Below are 22,803 nucleotides of genomic sequence, written 5' to 3'. Positions count from 1 at the left end.
TGTGATTCGCAGACTTAATAATATGTGACATTTATTGATAATGCGCTCAGTTATGTCCAGGGATTAAGGAAATTACAGCACTCCTCCATGAGGCCTCAGAAATTGGTGCTGCAGATACGGCATTGCTTACCGGTTTACAATTATTCATTAAAGGGATTGTGTCAAGAACACATGCGTATGGGCATATGAATCCTGTCTGTGTATGTTGGATTGGGCATATGAATGTCACAGGGTGGGGTAACCCATTTTGGACATTCTCCTAGGACCAAGAACTGGAAGCCACTCAATAAGAGCGGCTATAATGGGGCACTGACAAGGTTTTTCCCAACAAGACCACTGGTCGACATATCATGACCACTGGGGTTGCTATCTCTCCATTCATCACCGGTCTGCGGTTCACCGACATCGGGAACTGGCAGGGAAGGTGCAGGGTTACCCCACTTCTCTCCCCCGTTGCCTCAGATTCAGCGGAGGCGTCCACAATATGCCTGAAGCAAACCCTTATTCACTCAGACAGGGGTCTTTCTCCCAGGACTGGGCTGGATCTCCGGATGTTGATGTATGGATACCTCGGGTATAGCATGCAAGACTTCTTCACTACAGCAAAAACCTTCCTCTACTTCTGGGTATCACCATTTTATCCTCAAACCAACATTAAACAGCGTTGGATGTGTAACAAGGCACGTGTTGGAAGTATGGCCGACCATTCCCAGAGTCTTACCACATTGTCAGCAACACATTATTGTCTAGAATGCCATGGTACTCCTCCGTGATCATAGTTCTTGTCACTACAACCAACGGACCTAGACCATGCCACGTAAAACATCCCCAGATCATAACGGAACCTCCGCCGTACTTACCTGTTGGCTCAACACACTCAGCCCGATTAAAGACGATCTTATTGTAACACGCTCGTAATACATATCCAAATAATCTTGTGGATATGATACCTTTCAATGGCTATGCCTGAGGAAGAATCCTGAGAGGTTCGACAGCTCGCAATAACAACATGTATTTTTGTTAGCCATTAAAAGTTACCATATCTACAAGATGACTTGGTTTCCAAACTTTTTTCTTAATACGGATCCGTAATACAGACGTGTTAGAGATCACATGATAACCGTATAAGATAAAGGTGTTGAGCCCTCCGCAATCATCAAAGTTAAAAAAAAAAAATGTTTCATTCGTGGACTCTTTAGGCCAAAGTTATTTTTAATGTATACGATATTGCACTTTGTAATGGTGGTAAGTGGCGTGGTCCATATGGTGGATGTGCTATAGAAGCTCGGTTCCCATGTAGAGGAGTGGCTGATGACATGTGACTGAGAAACGAGGACGGTTGCGCTGCGCTACATGTCGCGGAGAAGCTGAAGCTGGCCGGAGCAGCAGAGTTGAGCAGTAGAGCGAGTGAACAGATGTAACCAGCATTGTGGAGTATTACCCTGATGAGAGCCGAGCCGTTGCCTGGGGTGCTCCACTAGTCCGCCGGATGAGCGAACGCCCGGGGAGTGAAAAGATTGCTGAAGTCATGTATGATCAGAGTAACGCCAAGCCAGTAAGCCGTACTGCTGTTTCTGACAGACCTGCAACTATTTAATGTTACTATTAGCTATTTTTACTTTTGTAAAGGAACTGCTTGAGCATCATGTAGCACTATGTGCTTTCTCCTGCGCCATTTCATCTCACCCCACGAGGTACCAGCCGTTATAAGTACGATTTTGCTATGCCTGTACCAGGTGATTCGTACCCCCTTCAGGTTACAGCGGCCGGTCCAGAATGCCCTGGCCCATCTAGTGAGTCTGCAATCGAGATGCAATTTTTTAGATTTCCCTACCGCAAAGTCTTGCAACGATTGCAAAAAAAATTCAACACGTTTAATGGCCCTGAGTTCTTAAAATCAAACTTCCCCTTTAAGTTTTGCCAAGCAATGCAAATAGATGTTACATGGACGGGTATGTTTTGCACTTAGGTGTAATGTCCCTTTAAGAAGCCGAAGCCGCACAATGTGATGCTAATCAGGATACGCTCGGATGAATTCAATTTGTAGCTGCAGTTTGTTTGTATTTATGGTGTTGACATAATGTATAAAATGAGGGCTGCCTGATAACTAATCATTATCTGTAATTATATTTTCTACTACTGCAAACTTCATGAACCATAGCTCCCAAAATTACCCATTTTCACGAGCGCACATCATTCTGAGGCCAATTTACCAGTTATTTTCTCGTTGCTGGGATTAATTCAGTCATTCATGTTGAACAACAGGTTTTGACAAGCTAGTTGGCCTTAGAGAGGCCTCGTCGGAGAGAAGCAAGAAGAGACCTGGTTCTTCCAAAGCCTCATTAATTTTAGGGTTCACTCACACAAGGGTATGGGGGATTTGTATTATATATGTATCTTTCACATGAATGATACGCAGTCCTAAACGCCCATTGATTTACATTGGGCCATTCAGACATGCCTTCTTTTAATGCGTGTATTATGTCTGCTGTTGAAGGTCATCCGTGTGAAGGAACGATGAGTTCTGCATTTGTGTGAAGAGCTGTAGAAAGGAAAGACTGGTGGATTGGCGCACCTCTCCAGAAAAGATGGCGGGACGGTAGGATGTATTATCCAACTTCTCTTTTATGCAGTGTGTGTTCAACAGAATAATTCCTGACACCCTCCTCTGACCCCTTTGGATGATTAGTTATTTACATCCACAGGGTCCCCTTTTGCTGGATGTTTTCCTCGATCATGCCATTCTTGGTATACTCTACACACCGTTACACAAGAGATTCCCATGCGGTTGGCAGTGAAATCCTGGCCCCGGCTAGTCTAGCACCGATGACCCGGCCTCATTGGAATCACCCAGATTGCTGGATTTTCCCATCTAATGTGGATCCACATTGAAACTGATCAACGGAAAACTTGTCATGTGATTTTATGCTGCACTCTGGAGTCACAGCTCTAATTTCCGTACTGGGAAGCACCAATCATAAAAGGATCAGGGTCTCTAATAAGGGGCCATTGAGTGTACTACTGTAGGGATCACGTTTCTGACATTTATATGAAGCAAAGAACTGGGATTAGGAACCATCTGACACATTCCCTTTAAAATCCCTTAAAGGGGTTATCCAGGTGTTTAGGATAAGTCATTCATATTAGCACTCTGGGCACTCCTGGTGATCATCTATTTGAAGGGCCTGCGACCTGTTCATTGTTTATATCACTCTGTACTGCGTAATTCTGCACTTTTACTAGTGGCTGTGCTCGGCATTGCAGCCATGTCCCCTGGACAGCCGAATTGGCAGCGTATGTGCTATCTTTTCCAGGACACAGTGTTGCTATCATTCAGTTGATCATGGGGTTAGTCAGATCCCTATTGATTTGCTATTGATGACCGTTTGGGACCCCCTAGCAGTCTCATCAGACAGCTGCTGAAAAAAATACCCCACTCGCTGGAGGTTGTGCTATGTTTTTGAATTACATAGGTGACCTAATGCTTACATGGGTATATGTAATGTTACAGGGACAGTAAGGCAACAGAGGGTCTTGGTGTGAACCCAGAAGCAATAACCAACTATTTTACAAGAGGGGGCTCTCCAAACCAGACAACTCCTGATGTAATTCAGTATGGAGGAAGTAAGTTATGTGCTTTGCAGTAAGGCAAGAGCCTAAAAGCCTGATGGACACTTTGCTGACTTGTTGTCTAGAGCTAATGCAATTGATCTAAGAGTAGATAAAACCTTCATATTAATGATAAATGACACTTTATTAGGAAGCCCCATAGATTTCTGTGGATCAAATTCTCCAGAGACAAGTTTTGGCTGGGAGGAGTCATCGTGGAAGTCTGGCCTCGGATAGAGAAGAAAAGGGAGAGAGAACGACACTAATCAGTGATGACGCCACTTGTGATCACTGGAGGTAACTACACTTTTATCAACATCAATAAGAAGAGCTGGTAACTGACTTATTTAAAGATATATTATTACTATGAAGGGGTCACTAGCGATTAGTATTAGACCTCTTTCATATGAGCGTTGTGGTCCCCCTTCCCGGCGGACGAAAATCACAACAAACGAGAAAAAGCCACTAGCAAGTCTCGCGTTTTCTCGCCCATTCACACGCAGCCCGGAATTCTTTCGGCCAGCATAAGTGCTTCAACTAGCTCAAGAGAAAGCTGACATAGTTTAGCGGCGCTAGCCGCTGCTAAAGTCCTTTCCCCTCCCTTTGCCGGCGGCTCCATAGGCTTCTGTCTATTATGTACACTGCTCAAAAAAATTAAGGGAATACTTTGCTAAACACAAAATTTAGGGAACATTTGAATCACACATTGGCTCTTGAGGATCTCCATCATTTCCAGACTCTTTCATGTCCCATGTCAGTCACATGTGCTCAGTGAGAACCTGCTCTCATATGTGAAGAGAACGGGGCACCAATGGTAGACCTGCCAATTCTGGTGTTCTCTGGCAAATGCTAATCAAGTTGCACGGTGCTGGACTGTGAGCACACGTCCCACTACAGGACATCGGGTCCTCATGCCACCCTCATGGAGTCTCTGTATAATCTGGAGATCATTCTGGATCTGGAGATCATTCTGTAGGGCTCTGGCAGGGCTCCTCCTGTTCTTCCAGTCCTGATGTTGGGTTGATGCCCTTCTACACTCCTGTCCAGTTCTCCTCGTGTAACGGCCATGTCCTGGTATCCTCTCCATGCTCCTGAGACTGTGCTGGGAGACCCAGCAAACCTTCTTGTGACGGCACGTATGGATGTATCATCCAGAAGAAGCAGGACTACTTGTACAATCTGATGGGGCTGCAGTAGTGACAACTACACTAGTAAAACGCAAAACTAGAGTAGAATCAGTCAGGAAGGGTTAAAGCACTTTTATATGGGGCGACTATCGCACAAATAGTCACTCAAAACAGTCGTTAACGCATACGAACGATAATCATCTGCTTGCTTTACCCAAAGCAATGGTTCTTCAGTAGTTGTTTGCTGTGATAATGTTTAAAGAGGGGGTCTCCAGTTCAAGACTTTACACCATAGACTTTTGATAAACCAAGGACTATTTTTTAGGTGCCCTGTCGGCGGCCACGTGTACACAAGATGACTATTGCCCAAATTCACTGTTTCTAGCAAATATTTGGATGATAATTACCTCATTTAAAGATACCTTGAGGAGAGAGGAATTGTTTCCCTTCCCTTTTTGGGGGGTCTTGCTGCACCAAAGCAGTTAAAAATGATTCACAATCTGTGATGCTTAAAGGGGTTGTAGTGGCCCGAAACACCTATTTCTGGCCCCTCCATAAATGTCATACATGTCATGTATTCTATGTGGATGCACTGTGCAAAGTGTCTAGTCTCTTGTTATGTGTATTGCACAGCTGCAGCATGCAAGAAGTTAATGCCTGGATGTGGCTGGGGTATGTCTGGAAATGTATCAATATCTGTCTAGTCACATGATGTCTGTACTCTATAAGTATGAGTGTTTGAGAGCAAGGCGTGGTCTTTCATCATCTTCTACAGTTGGGAGTAGAGTGGAGTGCCGGCCACATGGGGGTACCTTCAACCTCATGTGGTGAAGTGATGGAAGAGGAGGAAAGGTTTCCTGAGGCCTTCTATGCCAGGAACCACCTCTGAGCAGAGAAAAAAGTGAATCTGCCATGTAGAGAATTCAGAGTAAGTGTCAGTGGACTGTTCCTTCCCCCCGTTCTCCTCCGGAGTGTTCCCTGTCCTGGAGTGGAGCACTATAGATAGCTGAGACTGTAGGCCCTCCCTGACCTAACACAGGCAAGTTGTCTTTTCCTGCATGTGCGAATAAGCTGTATTCTCCTGAATCTTATACAGTAAAGTTTCCAGTCACCGCCGCTTCCCAGTGACTGAGGTTTGCAAGCTGTCAGTGTGTGGGCTCTCTTTATTCATCGGCGGGACAATCTACGGTGAGAAAGGACCGGTGGCGTCACATGTGACAACTTTACGTCCACTACACTTATACAGGCAACTGCTGTCTCAACGTTGCCTTGGCCGAGGTTCCATGCGCCCTTCCGGGGAGGAATCTGGTAGAGCCACCGTGACAAGTGCTACCCCTACCATGCCACCTCCTCAGTATGGGCCCCGTGTCTTGGTTGCCGTTGGGACGCTACAGGGTTTTCAGAGATCTTTGCTTTATATATAATCCAGTACTCCCTGCCATAAAACAAGAGATAGTCATATACGCACCTCTCCCCGCATCTCCCGTGCCACTGCTCAGTCCTGCTCCCAGTGTTTGTGTACAAGCTGCCATCCCACCTGGTTTATGGAATGTCTCATGTGCTGCAGCCAATGACAGATATCAGCACTCAGTCGTTGAGCTCTGTCATTGGCTGCAGCACCTGTGAAGTCCCGCAAGCAGGCTGGGGCAGCCTGTAAATGTAACGTCAGAGGGGAGATGCGGAGCAGCATATGACTATTTCTTGTTTTATGGCAGGGGGAGCTGGATTTTCATATGAAATTTCGGAAAATCCCTTTAAGTGTTACCTTAATTTTTCTGAGCAGCCTCCGAGCCTCTCTTATCCAAATGACTTTGCATGCACCCTCCCAGACTGACCACATAGTAATGTAATCCATCTTCACTTGCAGATTGCCACAAATAATGCAATTGTCATGCACACTGCTCTGTCGGGAGACGTATAATGCAATTCCCCTGCACTTCATGTAAGGTCTGTGCAAATGTAATGCAATTATTCTGGATTCTCTCAGTCAGCCCACATATAATGCAATTCTGTTGCACCATCTCAGATGTGTTCACATATAATGACATTTCAGAACTTTTAACATACGTTAACACATTATGCTACACGGTCTCAGACCGGCCCATAAAAAAAGGTCTCCCATGTATAAGACAGGTATCTTGCATTGTTTACTGCCAGTACGATTACATCTGACCGCATTTAATGGCGCTATGTCAATATACTGAAATATTACACCTTCTTCTCAGGGCTGCCCACAAACACCTCTACTACAGCCTGTCAGACCTGACTATATCTACGACAACTTCTCAGGACTATCTATAAGTAATGCAACTCTACATCTTTCTCAAACCTGTCGATACATAGTGGTCATATATTTAAAGGGGTTGTCCCGCGAAAGCAAGTGGGGTTATACACTTCTGTATGGCCATATTAATGCACTTTGTAATATACATCGTGCATTAAATATTGGCCATACAGAAGTTATACACTTACCCCCTCTGGTGCTGGCGTCCTCGTCTCCATGGTGCCGACCAAAGCCTTCTTCTGCCTAGATTATACGCGCTTGCGCAGTCTGCCCTCTTCTGTCCGGCTCCGGCGTCCTCACGCCGCAGAGGTCTTCTGCGCATGCGCGTCTAATCCAGGCAGAAGAAGGCTTCAGTCGGCACCATGGAGACGGGGACGCCAACACCGGAGGGGGTAAGTGTATAACTTCTGTATGGCCAATATTTAATGCACGATGTACATTACAAAGTGCATTAATATGGCCATACAGAAGTGTATACCCCCACTTGCTTTCGCGGGACGACCCCTTTAAAACGTTTTCAAACTTTTCCATAGGTTATGTAATTCTACGCTATATTCCAAGGCCTTGTCATATAAATACACCTTCTGAGGACTGTCTATATGTAATACAGCTCTACTACATCTTCTCAGGACTGTCTATACGTAATGCACCTCTACTACATCTTCTCAGGACTGTCTATATGTAATACAGCTCTACTACATCTTCTCAGGACTGTCTATATGTAATGCACCTCTACTACATCTTCTCAGGACTGTCTATATGTAATGCACCTCTACTACATCTTCTCAGGACTGTCTATATGTAATGCACCTCTACTGCATCTTCTCAGGACTGTCTATACGTAATGCACCTCTACTGCATCTTCTCAGGACTGTCTATACGTAATGCACCTCTACTACATCTTCTCAGGACTGTCTATATGTAATGCACCTCTACGACATCTTCTCAGGACTGTCTATATGTAATGCACCTCTACTACATCTTCTCAGGACTGTCTATATGTAATGCACCTCTACTACATCTTCTCAGGACTGTCTATATGTAATGCACCTCTACGACATCTTCTCAGGACTGTCTATACGTAATGCACCTCTACTACATCTTCTCAGGACTGTCTATATGTAATGCACCTCTACTACATCTTCTCAGGACTGTCTATATGTAATGCACCTCTACTACATCTTCTCAGGACTGTCTATACGTAATGCACCTCTACTGCATCTTCTCGGGACTGTCTATACGTAATGCACCTCTACTACATCTTCTCAGGACTGTCTATATGTAATGCACCTGTACTACATCTTCTCAGGACTGTCTATATGTAATACACCTCTACTACATCTTCTCAGGACTGTCTATATGTAATACACCTCTACTACATCTTCTCAGGACTGTCTATATGTAATGCACCTCTACTACATCTTCTCAGGACTGTCTATATGTAATGCACCTCTACTGCATCTTCTCAGGACTGTCTATATGTAATGCACCTCTACTACATCTTCTCAGGACTGTCTATATGTAATACACCTCTACTATATCTTCTCAGGACTGTCTATATGTAATACACCTCTACTGCATCTTCTCAGGACTGTCTATACGTAATGCACCTCTACTACATCTTCTCGGGACTGTCTATACGTAATGCACCTCTACTACATCTTCTCAGGACTGTCTATATGTAATGCACCTCTACTACATCTTCTCAGGACTGTCTATACGTAATGCACCTCTACTACATCTTCTCAGGACTGTCTATCCGTAATGCACCTCTACTACATCTTCTCAGGACTGTCTATATGTAATACACCTCTACTACATCTTCTCAGGACTGTCTATATGTAATGCAGCTCTACTACATCTTCTCAGGACTGTCTATACGTAATGCACCTCTACTACATCTTCTCAGGACTGTCTATATGTAATGCACCTCTACTACATCTTCTCAGGACTGTCTATACGTAATGCACCTCTACTACATCTTCTCAGGACTGTCTATATGTAATGCACCTCTACTGCATCTTCTCAGGATTGTCTATACTTAATGCACCTCTACGACATCTTCAGCAGTGGTCAGCAGCAACCAGGAGGTACAGAGTGGCTGCGAAATAGTTTAAAGTAATAGGAAAATCTCATTTAAATGTTTCCATAAGTAATGTAATTGTAGCACATCTTCCAAGACTTGTCCGTATAAATGCAATTCTTCTCCATTTTCTCAGAACTGTCCACCTATAACAGCCTGCAGTATGAGGTTATAAACCTGGTGCGATCTATTGGCGCTAGCGGAGACACCAGTATGTAGAACACATAAAAATCTTTGTTGAGAACCAGAGATTTCTTTTTATTCCACTGGTCTCTCCACAAGCGCCATTCCATTGCCAACGGCTTGATCCAGGTTCCACGCCTTTTACAGTCAGTCTCTCCATGTCTGGTTGATTAGTGTAACTAGGCCGGCAGCACCTATACTCACACCCCTATAAAGGTGCGCTGCATGCCTGTACTTACCTTTCTACCCATGACCCTCCAAAGACGCTTTGCCATCCTTATTCCTTTTCCACGACACCTTATATAATGTTCACTTATAAGTCCTTCTTCAAAGAGTGCAGTTATGAAGTTGGTTAATTAATTGCATGCCAAAACTGCATGATATGAACAAGCTCAAATCCCAGATCTACTACATCTTCTAAGACGTGTCCATATATGATCCAATTCTACTTCATCTTCTCATTCCTGCACAAGTTTAATCCAATCCCCTCCAGATCTACTATATGTATGCAATTCCCCCAAATCTTCTCACATCTTACTAGACAGAACCCAATTCCTCTGCAATTCATCCAAAACCTTTCTTTATATAACAAGAGTTTCCAGCATTGTCTCACAACTTATCATATCTAACACCCCAACATCTCACCATATACAGGTATAACATTCCCCGGCGTCTTCTTAGACCTTACTATCTCTAACACCTTTTTCACTGATATGTAACACAATTCTCCAACACTTTATCAGTTCTTACAATATATACCGAAATTCCGAAAACTTTTTTAAGCGCTCACTACATTTAAAGGGAACCTGCCAGTACAGCGCAGGAATGGGAGACCTGGTGAGTAGGAGACACAACTCCCCGGACCCTCACCTTTGAACCCCATAACATAGCTTATGGGGCTCAAGCATACTGACAGGTTCCTACAATTCCTAACATCTCGGGACACTATGATTCAGCATCTTTTCAGACCCTACTATACAACACAATTCTCCAATACCTTCTTAGGCCTTAAAAGTGACAGGAGGGACAGGTGGGTGTATTACCTGCTTTCGGACATGCAGCAATTTCCTATCTACTGAATGCATTGCTCTCTGATTGGCCAGTGCTGATCCTAAGAGCACCATAAATTAGGGCCAGTTTCATATCTGCGATGGAACCTCCGGTTGAAGGTTCCATTGCAAATCCGGCTTAAAATGCCACATACAGAGCTTTTCCTTCTGTCCAAAAGCTGGGCAGCTAGAGCGGAAACCGAATGGACACCATTATAGTCAATGGTGACTGTTCGGCGCTGTTCAGTTCCGTCCTGAGACAGAACCATTCGGCCACGGTGATTCCTCTTTCTTGCTCCCTGAATGCAGCAGGAAAACTGAACCCCGAGTGTTGGTGTGAAACCACCCGAATTTCGACAGGTTCCTTTTGAAATATATAATTCTGAAATGTCTTCTCAAGAGCTAACTACTACGTTAGGACTCCTAATTCTCCAGCATCCTCTGAAACCTTACTACGGTATATGTGATACAATGTTCCAACATCTTCTCAGACCTTACTATATATGATACAATGTTCCTGTAGTCAGACCTTACTATATATGATACAATGTTCCTGTAGTCAGACCTTACTATATATGATACAATGTTCCTGTAGTCAGACCTTACTATATATGATACAATGTTCCTGTAGTCAGACCTTACTATATATGATGCAATGTTCCTGTAGTCAGACCTTACTATATATGATACAATGTTCCTGTAGTCAGACCTTACAACATGTGATACAATATCTCAGCATCTTCTCAGACCTAACTATACAGAATCATAGAAAGGTAGAGTTGGAAGGGTCCGACGCCCTGCTCAATACAGAATCACTAAATCATCCCAGACAGATGTCTGTCCAGTCTCTGTTTGAAGACTTCCATTGAAGGAGAACTCACCACCTCCCATGGACACCTGTTCCACTCATTGATCACTTCATATATGAAACAATGTTCCCGTATTCAGACCTTATTATATATGAGACAATGTTCCTTTATCTACCCAGTACAATATATGAAACAGTTCTCCAACATTTTTCCAGACCTAGTTATATATAACATTTACATCTTCCTAAACCTTTTCAGGCTTTACAATTAGAGATGAGCGAGCATACTCGCTAAGGACAATTGCTCGAGCGAGCATTATCCTTAGCGAGTACCTGCCTGCTCGAGAGAAAAGGTTCGGGTGCCGGCGCGGGGGAGCGGTGAGTTGCGGGAGTGAACAAGCAGGAGTGGGGGGGAGAGAGGGAGAGAGAGATCTCCCCTCTGTTCCTCCCCACTCTCCCCCGCCGCTCCCCGCCCCCTGCCGGCACCCAAACCTTTTCTTCCGAGCGGGCAGGTACTCGCTAAGGACAATGCGAGCAATTGTCCTTAGCGAGTATGCTCGCTCATCTCTATTTACAATGTATAGTACAGATCTCCAACATCTAAGGCTTTTCTACCAACGTCATCTTTTCAGACCTATGTGTGATACAATGTTTCAAAATCATCCATCTCATTGTATATGATTTAATGTCCCAGTCTCTTCTCAGACCTTATATGTAATCCTTCAGTAGCTACAAAGACCTTACTACTCCATAAGATATTCTCCAGCATCCTCACTATACATACTATTCTCCGGCATCTTCCTATCCATGTCTCACATTCCTCTGCATTGTTCTGGCTGTGATCATCACACATAATGTATCTATTACTGCTTCCTCTCCAATAGTGCCCGATGATCAGTGTATGGTGTCATTTCTCTGCCCCGCTTCACCTGCTCCGATCTATAGACATTGCTCTGTATGGGATCTTTCATAGAAGGGACAGAATTAGTCCACGCGGACATTTCTGAGTCACGAGGTTATCCATATAGGGCTTAAATTGCATCTGTTAAAATCCGCACATCTTTACTGCAAAACCGCACGATTAAATTCCGCAATGGAAAAGCTTTCTGTTACGGAATTGAGGGCGTTTTGTGGAATTGTTATTGCTGATTTTTAACATACAGCAGATATAATTCAGCAATTAGAGGGCTTCTTCAGACATCCATATTTGTGCATAAAATAGAACGAACTGATGCCAATGGGTTCATTCTTATTAACGTTTTTCACGCGTGCATTCCGCATGTGCACAAAAAAAAAAAAATAGAACCTGCTCTACTTTCCTTTCAGCAAAGACTCCAATGGAAGACTATGGGAGCTGCGCAAACGCACAGGAAAATTAGCAATACGCTGTCCAAAACTGTGCATAAAAGGGCATATCTGGACCTTTTAAATAGCCTTTTATATCAGGGCAGGGGTGTTTCGCGCACACATATGACCATGTCTGCGGAAGCAAACGGAAGGAATTCCGCGAGACGTTCCGCAGAACACATTCTGCAGTTAAAAACGCAACACAATCCGCACCGATTGACGAAATTTGCATCTGCACCGCGTCCTGCAGACAATTCCGTCCCGTGTGAAACGGTCCCTCGCAGGGACACCTCGTTACTCCGCACCGACACATCCCTCACGCTGCGACGCACAGACAGAGCAGAGCTCAATGTCTACTTAAGGGCTCCTGCACACGAGCGTATGCGTAAATACGCTCGCGAGAGCATGACGAGATTGAGCTTTTACTGTACTTTTATGCGCTGCCGGGCCCGTTCACATCGGCGCGGGGTGCAACTGCGCCATTCTTGAACCGTATGGGCAGCCTAATGAATCCCAGATGTTATTAATTACTACCCCGAAATCACGCAGTTACATGCAGATAGGTTGCACATTTGCAAACTGCTACAGACTCCTACGGTGCGTTGGGTGCGCACGAAAATAGAGCATCTCACAAAGCGTCGACAGGAAGGCATGCGCAAAAACGCTGAATGTAAAGGAAGCTAGTGTGCGAGTGATTTGCGCATGCGAGAACGCCAGAAGCCCTTAATCTACGTTGGGGTCGTCCTTTTTGTACATTGCAATAACTGAAAGTCTTTTGTTTGATTATAGACATCACACCAAGTGACAAACCCAGCGCTGCTCATCATGTTCAGCTCTGCTACATCGGTAGGTCACATGACTTGCCACGGAACATTTATTTCTTGTATATCTACAAATAACAAGGCGGAATACGCACTAAATCTCACGCAACTTTCCGTCCCTTTGGCTTCCATTCTCCGGCCACACTGTATCGAAGCTGAAAGTTCCGTCCGAACTTTTGATATTTGACCCCCATGGAGTTAAATTCTGAAGTCCCCGCAGACTTCTCACCTTACTAACCTCTACACATCAATGTTCCCAAGTTCTTCACTTACATCTGTGCTCCTCCGCCGCCCCTGATGCTACAAATCCCCAAAACTCAAGATTTCAAGTGAATGCAGTGCAGCCTTTAATCCAGCATCTCACCTGACGCAGCAGAGCTGACTTTGTCAATGAACTCTTTGCACCATTTCCATATTGTGACAACCCGAATAAAGCTGCAGTTTTACCCAAAGCGCTAGAAAATCACGTCTGTAATACGGATCTGGACGCGTTCGAAAGAAATGACATCTGCATATCGGCAATTTCTGAGCCGTATTTTCATTATGTTCTGTCGGGCAAATGCTGATCCGTATTTGCTCAATAGAGAAGAATACAAAAACGGGGGCAAACCTGCAAAAAAAGGGGCAAGCTGCGTTTCTGAAAATGGATGTTAAAAATACAGCTCTGTGGTTAGTCCTACAGATTTACATTACGGTCCCCTGAACAGATCATCGTGCTATTGCCCAACTGACAAACTCAGCTCTGCTATATCTTATACTTGCCCCACCCCTACAGTAGCTAGGCATTCCTTCAGTTTTCTACCCTAGCCATGCATCTAAATACACGGCACGTTGGCACGGTACCAACACTTGGCGCAAATGTCACCCCGACCCCTTGCCATAACAATTACATCTTGGAAGTCCATTCATTCACCCTGTAAACTGCAATCCTATCATTCGGTGAATGTTAATTCCATTTGCCCGGGGTTAACGGAGACGTTGATGCCTACTTGCAGCTACCCACGGATGCCAAGCACAGGGCACATGCTTAGCTTTTCCCTTGCTGTACAGACGAGGCGTCTGTCTATTCCGGTCCTCGGTGGTATCTTATTAATTAGTATAATTATAATCTCCGCTCTGGGGTACGGCTAATTTTAGCACGCAGCTCCCCTGCGGAATAATACCCCAGCTACTGTGGCAGCGGGCTATCTGCACGGCGCCCATTGACTTCGACTCTAGGTATGACTTTCTAGCATGTCCCAGAAGACGGGTACTATTAACCATTTCATGCCTGGCACCTTGCAGGGTGAACTATTAACACCCCTCCATGCCAGGGCTGACGACCAGCTGATAAGATCGGGATTCCCGTTCTTCACCTACTAGAATTACGTTTTTTTGGGGTTTTTTAACGCCCGTCTGAGTTTCTTATTTCCCCACATATATATATATATATATATATATATTCTATTTTTTTTTTTTTGCAAACCGGTCGGATTTTTTGCACATGATGGCGGTTATCAGATGGATTATATAAATATTGCTATCATTAATTTGCAGTTGTACTAATATCTGCTTTTTTTTGCAAACTTTATACAAGCCTCATGCAATGATTTTTGCATTGGGTGGGGGGAGGGGGGGATGCAATTATTGCAATGTTCGGACTTTTTGCAACAATTCTAATGATTTAACATTGAAAAAAAAAGAAAAAAACAAGTAAAAAAAAAATATTAAAGTCCCTGCCAAATTTTTGCATAGCTTTTAATGGGTCCTCAGGGGCCCCTCTACCTGTATAGAGCGCTAATAAGGCACTTACCTGTGTCCTCCCAGGGGACGGCCCCTCCCTCGGAGCTCATGGTGCCTCTCTTAGTTCAGTGGGAACGCAGTGCAGCCCCCCTCCTTACTCTTCCTCAGTCCGGACATCCCACATCGTGCTCGGAGAACTCACGGTTCCCGCCCGCTCCCCCCGAGCTCCGCTCACCGACTGCCCCCCACCCGCGGCCGGCCGGCGCTAAGCATCCGTGACGTCACGGCCAGCCCACCAATCAGCGCGCGGTCCCCGACTCAGCATCCACCTGGCTGCATCTGGCGGGAAGGGACACCCTTTCACTGCCGGACTGTTAATAAGACTGTTAGCACCGGGGTGTATAGTGAGGAGCCGGTGCCAGGCTGTATCATATATAGGTGTGGGAGTACCCGGGGGAAGGAGAGAGGAGGGAAGAGGCTGTGGAGGAATGTTGGCAGCTCAAGAGGCTCCTGCATACTTTTATGAGGGGAGCAATGGCTGCTGTGAAGACACAGAACACTTCTATGTGAAGAATGAGCCCCTCACACACGCCCAGTACACCCTATAGTTGTATATGTACAACATGTCTGCACATTTTACCTCACGGTTTTACACTAACATGTCAAAAGTCATGGGACCGGAACTAATATCATGTGGGACCCCCACAACTGGTGGAGGGAAGATGTCCACAGGGGCGTGGAGCCGTCTGGATGGCGCCCGCAGCTCTGTGGTGTTTGACAATTCTAGCCAGCAGTCGTGACCATTAAGCACCCGTGGGCGGCTATTGTGCTGTGGGGTGGTCATGCCTTCTATGGCACATGTGGATCAACGAAGATCGCACAGCTTCGGACCCACTATCGTGCCTCGATAATTCACATCGCCATGACTACGCTGGCATTCCCAAGCCATCACCGCTTCATAATAAATTTCCATACCGCTATCCCATGACTTTTGGCACGTCGGTGTAGACCATAACTCATGTTTGGTCCCAGAGCCATATTGTAAGATTGCATCACTCTAATAAATAAATAACGTTTTGTGTCGAAACACCACATTTTTAGGCGTTTGGACCCGGCCATTTTTCTTTCAGTCAATAAGGGATTTTGGCCAATGAGAGCTGATATAGCAATAAGCCCCCTTTGTACGCAGTGGCCATGAGGGCTCGGATTATGGAGACCGCTGTGGTGTTTCCATCATCCCTATTCACTTCAGTAGGAGTTAGGGCTTAAACAGATGAGCGGGTTTTAGGCCCGTGAAAATCGCGTCCGCATAACGGGGCAAAACGAAACCATTGATTTCACTAGCTCTTTTCTCGAGTGTGAGCGCTAACCCCTAAAAAACCTAGGACTTGCCCTATCTTTCCCACACGTCGTTAATACGACGGGTGGGACCTATCTTCGCATGTTTTGTAAAACGTCCTGCGCTATGGTGCGGAGTTTGAACAGCCGGAGAAAAAAAATCCTGTGCATGCGCAACTATGCTCCATAGCGGCAAGCGTAGTTGCGCATACGGCCATCTAAAACCGCTCTTAGGCTGGGTTCACACAGGGCGGATTTGCCGCGGAATTTCTCTGCGGCATATTTTTTTGCGACCGGTAATCCCGGGTTTAGCCCGCCATGTGGACGAGATTTGTCCAAAATCTTGTCCACATGGGACGGCCAATCCGTTGCGGCAAAGCCGGGCGGATCCAGCAGTGTAGAATTGACAGCCACAGCATGTCAATTCTTTTTTTTTCGCTGCTGCGGCCTCACTCCTCTCTATGGGGAGAGAAAGCCGCAGCGTAATGCCGGCGGCCAAACCGCTCCAAAACCCATGGTGAAATACGGTGGGTTTTGAAGCTGCGGCTCTCCTGTGGAATTCTCGCATTTTCTTTGGTGCCGCCAAACCGCGAGAATTCCGCCGGGAATCCTCCCCATGTGAACCCAGCCTTATGGTGGTTTTACATCTGCGCTGGAACCTCCGTCCGGTTCCAATGCAAATCCGGACCAAGAAAAAGCCGGGCAGCTAAGCAGAAGCCGAACGGACGCCATTATAGTCAGTGGGATCAGTTCGGCGCCATCCTGAGACAGAGCCGTTAGGGCGCAGGGATTCCCCTTTCCACTGGAACGCCGGGCATAGGTATTACCGCAACTCCCAGCCACCTCATACAGCGGGGCCAGGGATAGTCAAAGTCAGTTCCTCAAGCAGGTGCCGGTCCCATAAGTGGGACTCGCATCTATCAGACTCTTATGACATATCCTGCAGATATGCTATTAACATCTGAGATGGGAATATCCCGTTGAACATAGTGCACAGTGGCGCGGTTTTCGTGCCGTTTTTTTCAGCCAGATTCTGGCGTTTCATCTATTGTTTTTTCTTTTGCATGCGTTTTGCAGGTTTTGCATTTTTTTGGTGACTTTTTTTCTGGAGTTTTTCCAAATTGAAAATCATGTGATTCAAAAAAGAATACATGATGTTCAAAATAAATCTTTTTTAATGTGAAAGGCGCCTGTAAAAATAAAAAACGCAAGTACAAAAGCAGGTATTTAGCAAAAACGTAACACAAAAACACTAACGACGTCAGAAATACCATAAAAGATTACAAAAACAACGCGGGCGATTGGAAATGTTTTTGTTTTTTTCAGCAAGAAAGTCATAGAATAACAATGTGAAGGAACCTGAAAGGAGTATTACCATCTGAGACATATAGACAGTATACGCCATAAGGGTCAGATATGGGGGATTCCACTTCTGGGGGTCCCTGGCTCCTTCCTCCAGAGAGGAGGAGTGGGAGGGGTGATACAAAGCTGCGGCTCTCTCCATTGTATTTTATGAGAGTTAAGGAAACAGCTGAATGTTTCACAACTTCCAAAAACTATAATAGAGAGACCAATTCATTCACTTCCAGGTACTATAAAAGTCGCAAAGCAAATATAGAGCAGGATATCAACAGGTGCGTTTAAAGGGATTTGGTCATCAGAATGTCCGCTAATAAAGTGCAACCATAGCACTATCTGCCACATGTAAAGCCGGGGCTCACACGGGCGTAAGCATATTTGGCTGTGCAAATACTTTCCATGTTTGCCTGCTTTCGAAAATGCACCATGTTTTTTCGTGCACAAGAAAATACACTCTCATTGATTTTGTGCGTATATGAACAGCAAATACGCAGTTTTTCTGCGCATGTCCTGCACATTTACACAAGCCCATTGCGTACCAAATGGGCACAAGATAAGGCATGTCACGTATTTTTCCACACAATCGCACATGGTGTGAAAAAATGCGCTCATATGAATGAACCCATTGAAATCAATGGGTTCTATTCACTGGTAATTTTGCATGCGTGATACGCTGTGCGAGTACTCTTGTGTGGACGAGCTCTAACCGAACCTGGACATATGTTTCTAATAAAAAAAAACGTGTTTCAGCAGAAAAGTACTACTCAAATCACAGCAGCGGACCGCATGAGTCCCAACTCACAGCATCCAGTAATTAAGCACTCCCCCTCCAATACCTCGCGTACCTGTTGCGATCGTGACCAAAGCGGACTGGGTACGCACACGGGTTTCTGGCAAACTGACCCTGTGCTACAGGGGAGGAATGGCATGGCCCTACCTAAGCGGGGACATTGCCCCAATAAGGGCAGCCCAGCGGTCTTCGGATCTGGGCCCTAGCTGATCCTAGGAGCCACACACCAGAACAGGACGCAGTCACATGCCACATGACAGGGACTGAACAACAGGACACACAGAGCCAGAATACACAGCATACAACAGCCAAAATGTAACCACTAGTAACAGATAGGAAGCTGAATATAAATACCAGGCATTAGTTGACATTTTGTACAAAACATGAAAGCTAGCAGGCCACTTCACGGCTCCTGGTTATACTGCTAGTCCCTACACTAACCAGGAGTCCAGCAGAACCAGACATCGTTCACACAGACCGCCGCAACAGGAAAGGACACAGATAGCAGGTCATACAGCAAGCTAACACAAAACTGACAGAAAATAAACAGACATGAACCAGCAAGACACAGCTCACACAGCAAACTTCAACAGACAAGGATTCATGACTGCTCACCCTGAACACCAGACAAAGACTGACCAGGAGCTGGGTTTATATGTGAGCACAGACCCAGGTGATTGGCTAGCAGGAAGTACCACACCCAGCCAGCTCAATCAATTAACCCTGCGAGGGCTGTGCTGCTAGGAAGCTTAGCACTACAGATCCCAGCAGCACACGTAACAGTACCCCTGCTGCTGATTTAACCCTTTCCAATCCACTGTCTGACGTCTAAAGACATTCTGATTGAACGCTGTACAACTTCCCATGTCGGAAGATATCCGGCAGGGTATTCTTACTGTATATTACTGGCCGCTCTGTTGTCGGGGGCCTCTCCAGCATGTCCAATACCATATTACTGGCTCTAGCCAGCAGGTGGCACCATTGTATAATGTCAGAAAGAGAAAAACCCCTAGGAAACCCTGAATGCAAAATTGGATTGCAAAGGGTTAAGCACAAGCTATTGTGAAATCCCATGCTTGCACCGTGTGGCGCTGTATCCCAGCTGGAATCGGACATGCGCCACTAAAGTCGAGTCCGCTTGGCGCAAATGTGGGATTTCACCATGGCTTGCACTGATATCAGTAGCAGGGGTGTGACAGTGGAGTGCATAATTACTGGAAGCTGTGAATCAGGGCTCAGGTGGCCCGCCTCCGTGACTCGACGCGGGCTAATTAGCGTATAGCGTGGGAGAATATGAAGGTAAGTTTATGCTGAAACAAATATTCTGCTCTTTATTAGAAACATTTGTGGCACCATATTAGCGGATATTCTGATGACAGAATCCCTTTAAGGGGGTTTCTGTAGGTATTCTCCTATAAAGAGTTTTGCAACTTTCTAATATATTTTGTGCTTCAGTTTCTCACAATTTCAAGATCTCTGCTGTCAGTGAATGGAGAGGTTGAGAACCTTTCCTGATCATGTCCAGCTGCACATCGCAGAGGGAATAGTATCACCCCTCTATAAGGCTATGGTTACATTGCAATGTTTGCTGCGATGGGTTTTTTTGCGACCAAAACAATGGTGTAATACAGTGACTTCACACTGTCATTGAACTCAGTGGAGTCTCAGTGCAGGTTGGGGATTGCAGCGCAACTCTACTGAATTCAATGGCAATACGATGTTGGAGCGGTTTCGGTAGCATGACACCCATTGTAGCCAAAATTGCCATGTAGCCTAGCCTTAGGCTAGGTGTTCACTAGCCATAATGCAAGTTGCACCCTAGAGAATTGTCCCACAGAATTACCAGGAATATAAGTCCCTTACGTCAAAAATTTCAACCACAGCCACAAAAACAACTAGAGTTCAGAGAAGTGTACTGTTTTTTACATTAATATATAACTTTTATTATTAATTATTTTAAAAAGCCTAATTGCACCTAAGCCATCCCAAACACTAACCTAGAGATGGAAAAGCATAGTAACCACCCCGAAAAGGGCGACCCCACAAAGGAACCTAACCCTACTTAGTAACATAGTATGTTACGCTGAAAGAAGACAATTTCCATCCAGTTCAGCCTGTTTCCACCCCCCACCCCCACCCCTTGATCCATAGGAAGGCAAAAAAACCCGCAATGAGGCAAAAGCCAACTTAGCCCATTGTGGGGGAAAATTCCTTCCCGACTCTATAATGGCTGTCAGAATAATCCCTGGATCAACGTTTGATAGTTCCTAGTGACTCCAAGACCCGGATCAACAACCCCGCTGGTTATTTAATGTTTATATCCTGTAATAGCACTCTAAACACATTCAGACAGCATGGGCCCCGGTGCATATATGCCAAGGCCGCCATGCCATTGCCCCTTCTGTCCCCCTCCCACCGGCTCACCTCCTCTCTCCTCCCCTCTGGCTGTTTGCAATGGGAGGGAGCGGGGCAGAGCTAAGCTCCTGTTCCTTGTCCGCAGCCAGCAATGAGAGGAGGCGGAATAGGGGGGAGGCACTAACCTCTGCACCCATCCTGCCCCATCCCATTGTAATCAGCCAGAGGAGAGGAGAGAAGGGGGAGGGAGTAGAGATGAGTGAACGTACTCGTCCGAGCTTGATGCTTGTTCGAGTATTAGCGTGTTCGAGATGCTCGTTATTTGTAACGAGCACCACGCGATGTTCGAGTTACTTTCACTTTCATCTCTGAGACGTTAGCGCGCTTTTCTGGCCAATAGAAAGACAGGGAAGGCATTACAACTTCCCCCTGCGACGTTCAAGCCCTATACCACCCCCCTGCAGTGAGTGGCTGGCGAGATCAGGTGTCACCCGAGTATATAAATCGGCCCCTCCCGTGGCTCGCCACAGATGCGTTCTGACAGAGATCAGGGAAAGTGCTGTCTTGCTGGAGTTGCTATAGGGAGAGTGTTAGGAGTTATTGTAGGCTTCAAGAACCCCAACGGTCCTTCTTAGGGCCACATCTAACCGTGTGCAGTAGTGTGGAGGCTGCTTTTTGCAGTGTTGCACTTTTTTTTTTTTTTTGTATATCGGCCGTGCAGAGCATTGCGTCCTGCAGTAATTTTACATAGTCCAGGGCCAGTAGTGGTGAGGCAGGGACAGAAGACATATTTAGTGTATATAGGCAGTGGGCCTTTCCAAAAACATTTGGGAAAAAAAATCTATTTGGGCTGCCTGTGACCGTCCTCAGTGTACTGGGTCTCTGCTGGGGGTAGTTGTCCTAATTCATACGCAGCCAGCTAAGTGTTACAGCAGGCTTGCGCAAAATTCTTTCCTGGCTCTGCTGTGCGTTCCGTAAGCGAAGTCAGCCTCCAACCACAGGCCAATAAGCGGCACATTTAATTACAGCGTTCTGTTTCTGCACTACTGGTAATACAGCATGCTGAGGGGTAGGGGTAGGCCTAGAGGACGTGGACGCGGGCGAGGACGCGGAGGCCCAAGTCAGGGTGTGGGCACAGGCCGAGCCAGTGCGGTGTCCAGGGATAGAGGCAGGGCCAGACCGAATAATCCACCAACTGTTTCCCAAAGCGCCCCCTCGCGCCATGCCACCCTGCAGAGGCCAAGGTGCTCTACGGTGTGGCAGTTTTTCACAGAGACGCCTGACGACCGACGAACAGTGGTGTGCAACCTTTGTCGCGCCAAGATCAGCTGGGGAGCCACCACCACCAGCCTCACCACCACCAGCATGCGCAGACATATGATGGCCAAGCACCCCACAAGGTGGGACGAAGGCCGTTCACCGCCTCCGGTTTGCACCACTGCCTCTCCCCCTGTGCCCCAACCTGCCACTGAGATCCAACCCCCCTCTGAGGACACAGGCACTACCGTCTCCTGGCCTGCACCCACACCCTCACCTCCGCTGTCCTCGGCCCCATCCAGCAATGTCTCTCAGCGCACCGTCCAGCCGTCGCTAGCGCAACTGAGCGCAAGCGCAAGTACGCCGCCACGCACCCGCACGCTCAAGCGTTAAACGTGCACATAGCCAAATTGATCAGCCTGGAGATGCTGCCGTATAGGCTTGTGGAAACGGAGGCTTTCAAAAGCATGATGGCGGCGGCGGCCCCGCGCTACTCGGTTCCCAGTTGCCACTACTTTTCCCGATGTGCCGTCCCAACCCTGCACGACCACGTCTCCCGCAACATTGTACGCGCCCTCACCAACGCGGTTACTGCCAAGGTCCACTTAACAACGGACACGTGGACAAGCACAGGCGGGCAGGGCCACTATATCTCCCTGACGGCACATTGG

At 46.3% G+C, this 22,803-nt stretch overlaps 1 protein-coding gene across 1 annotated transcript in view; it reads right to left on the bottom strand.

Annotated features, from left to right (window-relative positions):
- The window catches only part of CHRM4 (cholinergic receptor muscarinic 4), a 70,857-nt gene extending 55,631 nt beyond the window's left edge, over positions 1–15,226 (bottom strand). Inside the window, exon 1 of the mRNA XM_066583396.1 lies at positions 15,104–15,226. Within this exon, the coding sequence (XP_066439493.1) occupies positions 15,104–15,143 (40 nt within the window). The 5' untranslated portion in view covers positions 15,144–15,226. The remainder of the gene's footprint in view (positions 1–15,103) is intronic.
- Between the last annotated feature and the right edge of the window lie 7,577 nt (positions 15,227–22,803).

This window comes from Eleutherodactylus coqui, chromosome 11 (assembly GCF_035609145.1).
Source record: "Eleutherodactylus coqui strain aEleCoq1 chromosome 11, aEleCoq1.hap1, whole genome shotgun sequence".
NCBI lineage: Eukaryota > Metazoa > Chordata > Amphibia > Anura > Eleutherodactylidae > Eleutherodactylus > Eleutherodactylus coqui.
This window is presented reverse-complemented; position numbering and strand designations above follow the sequence as displayed.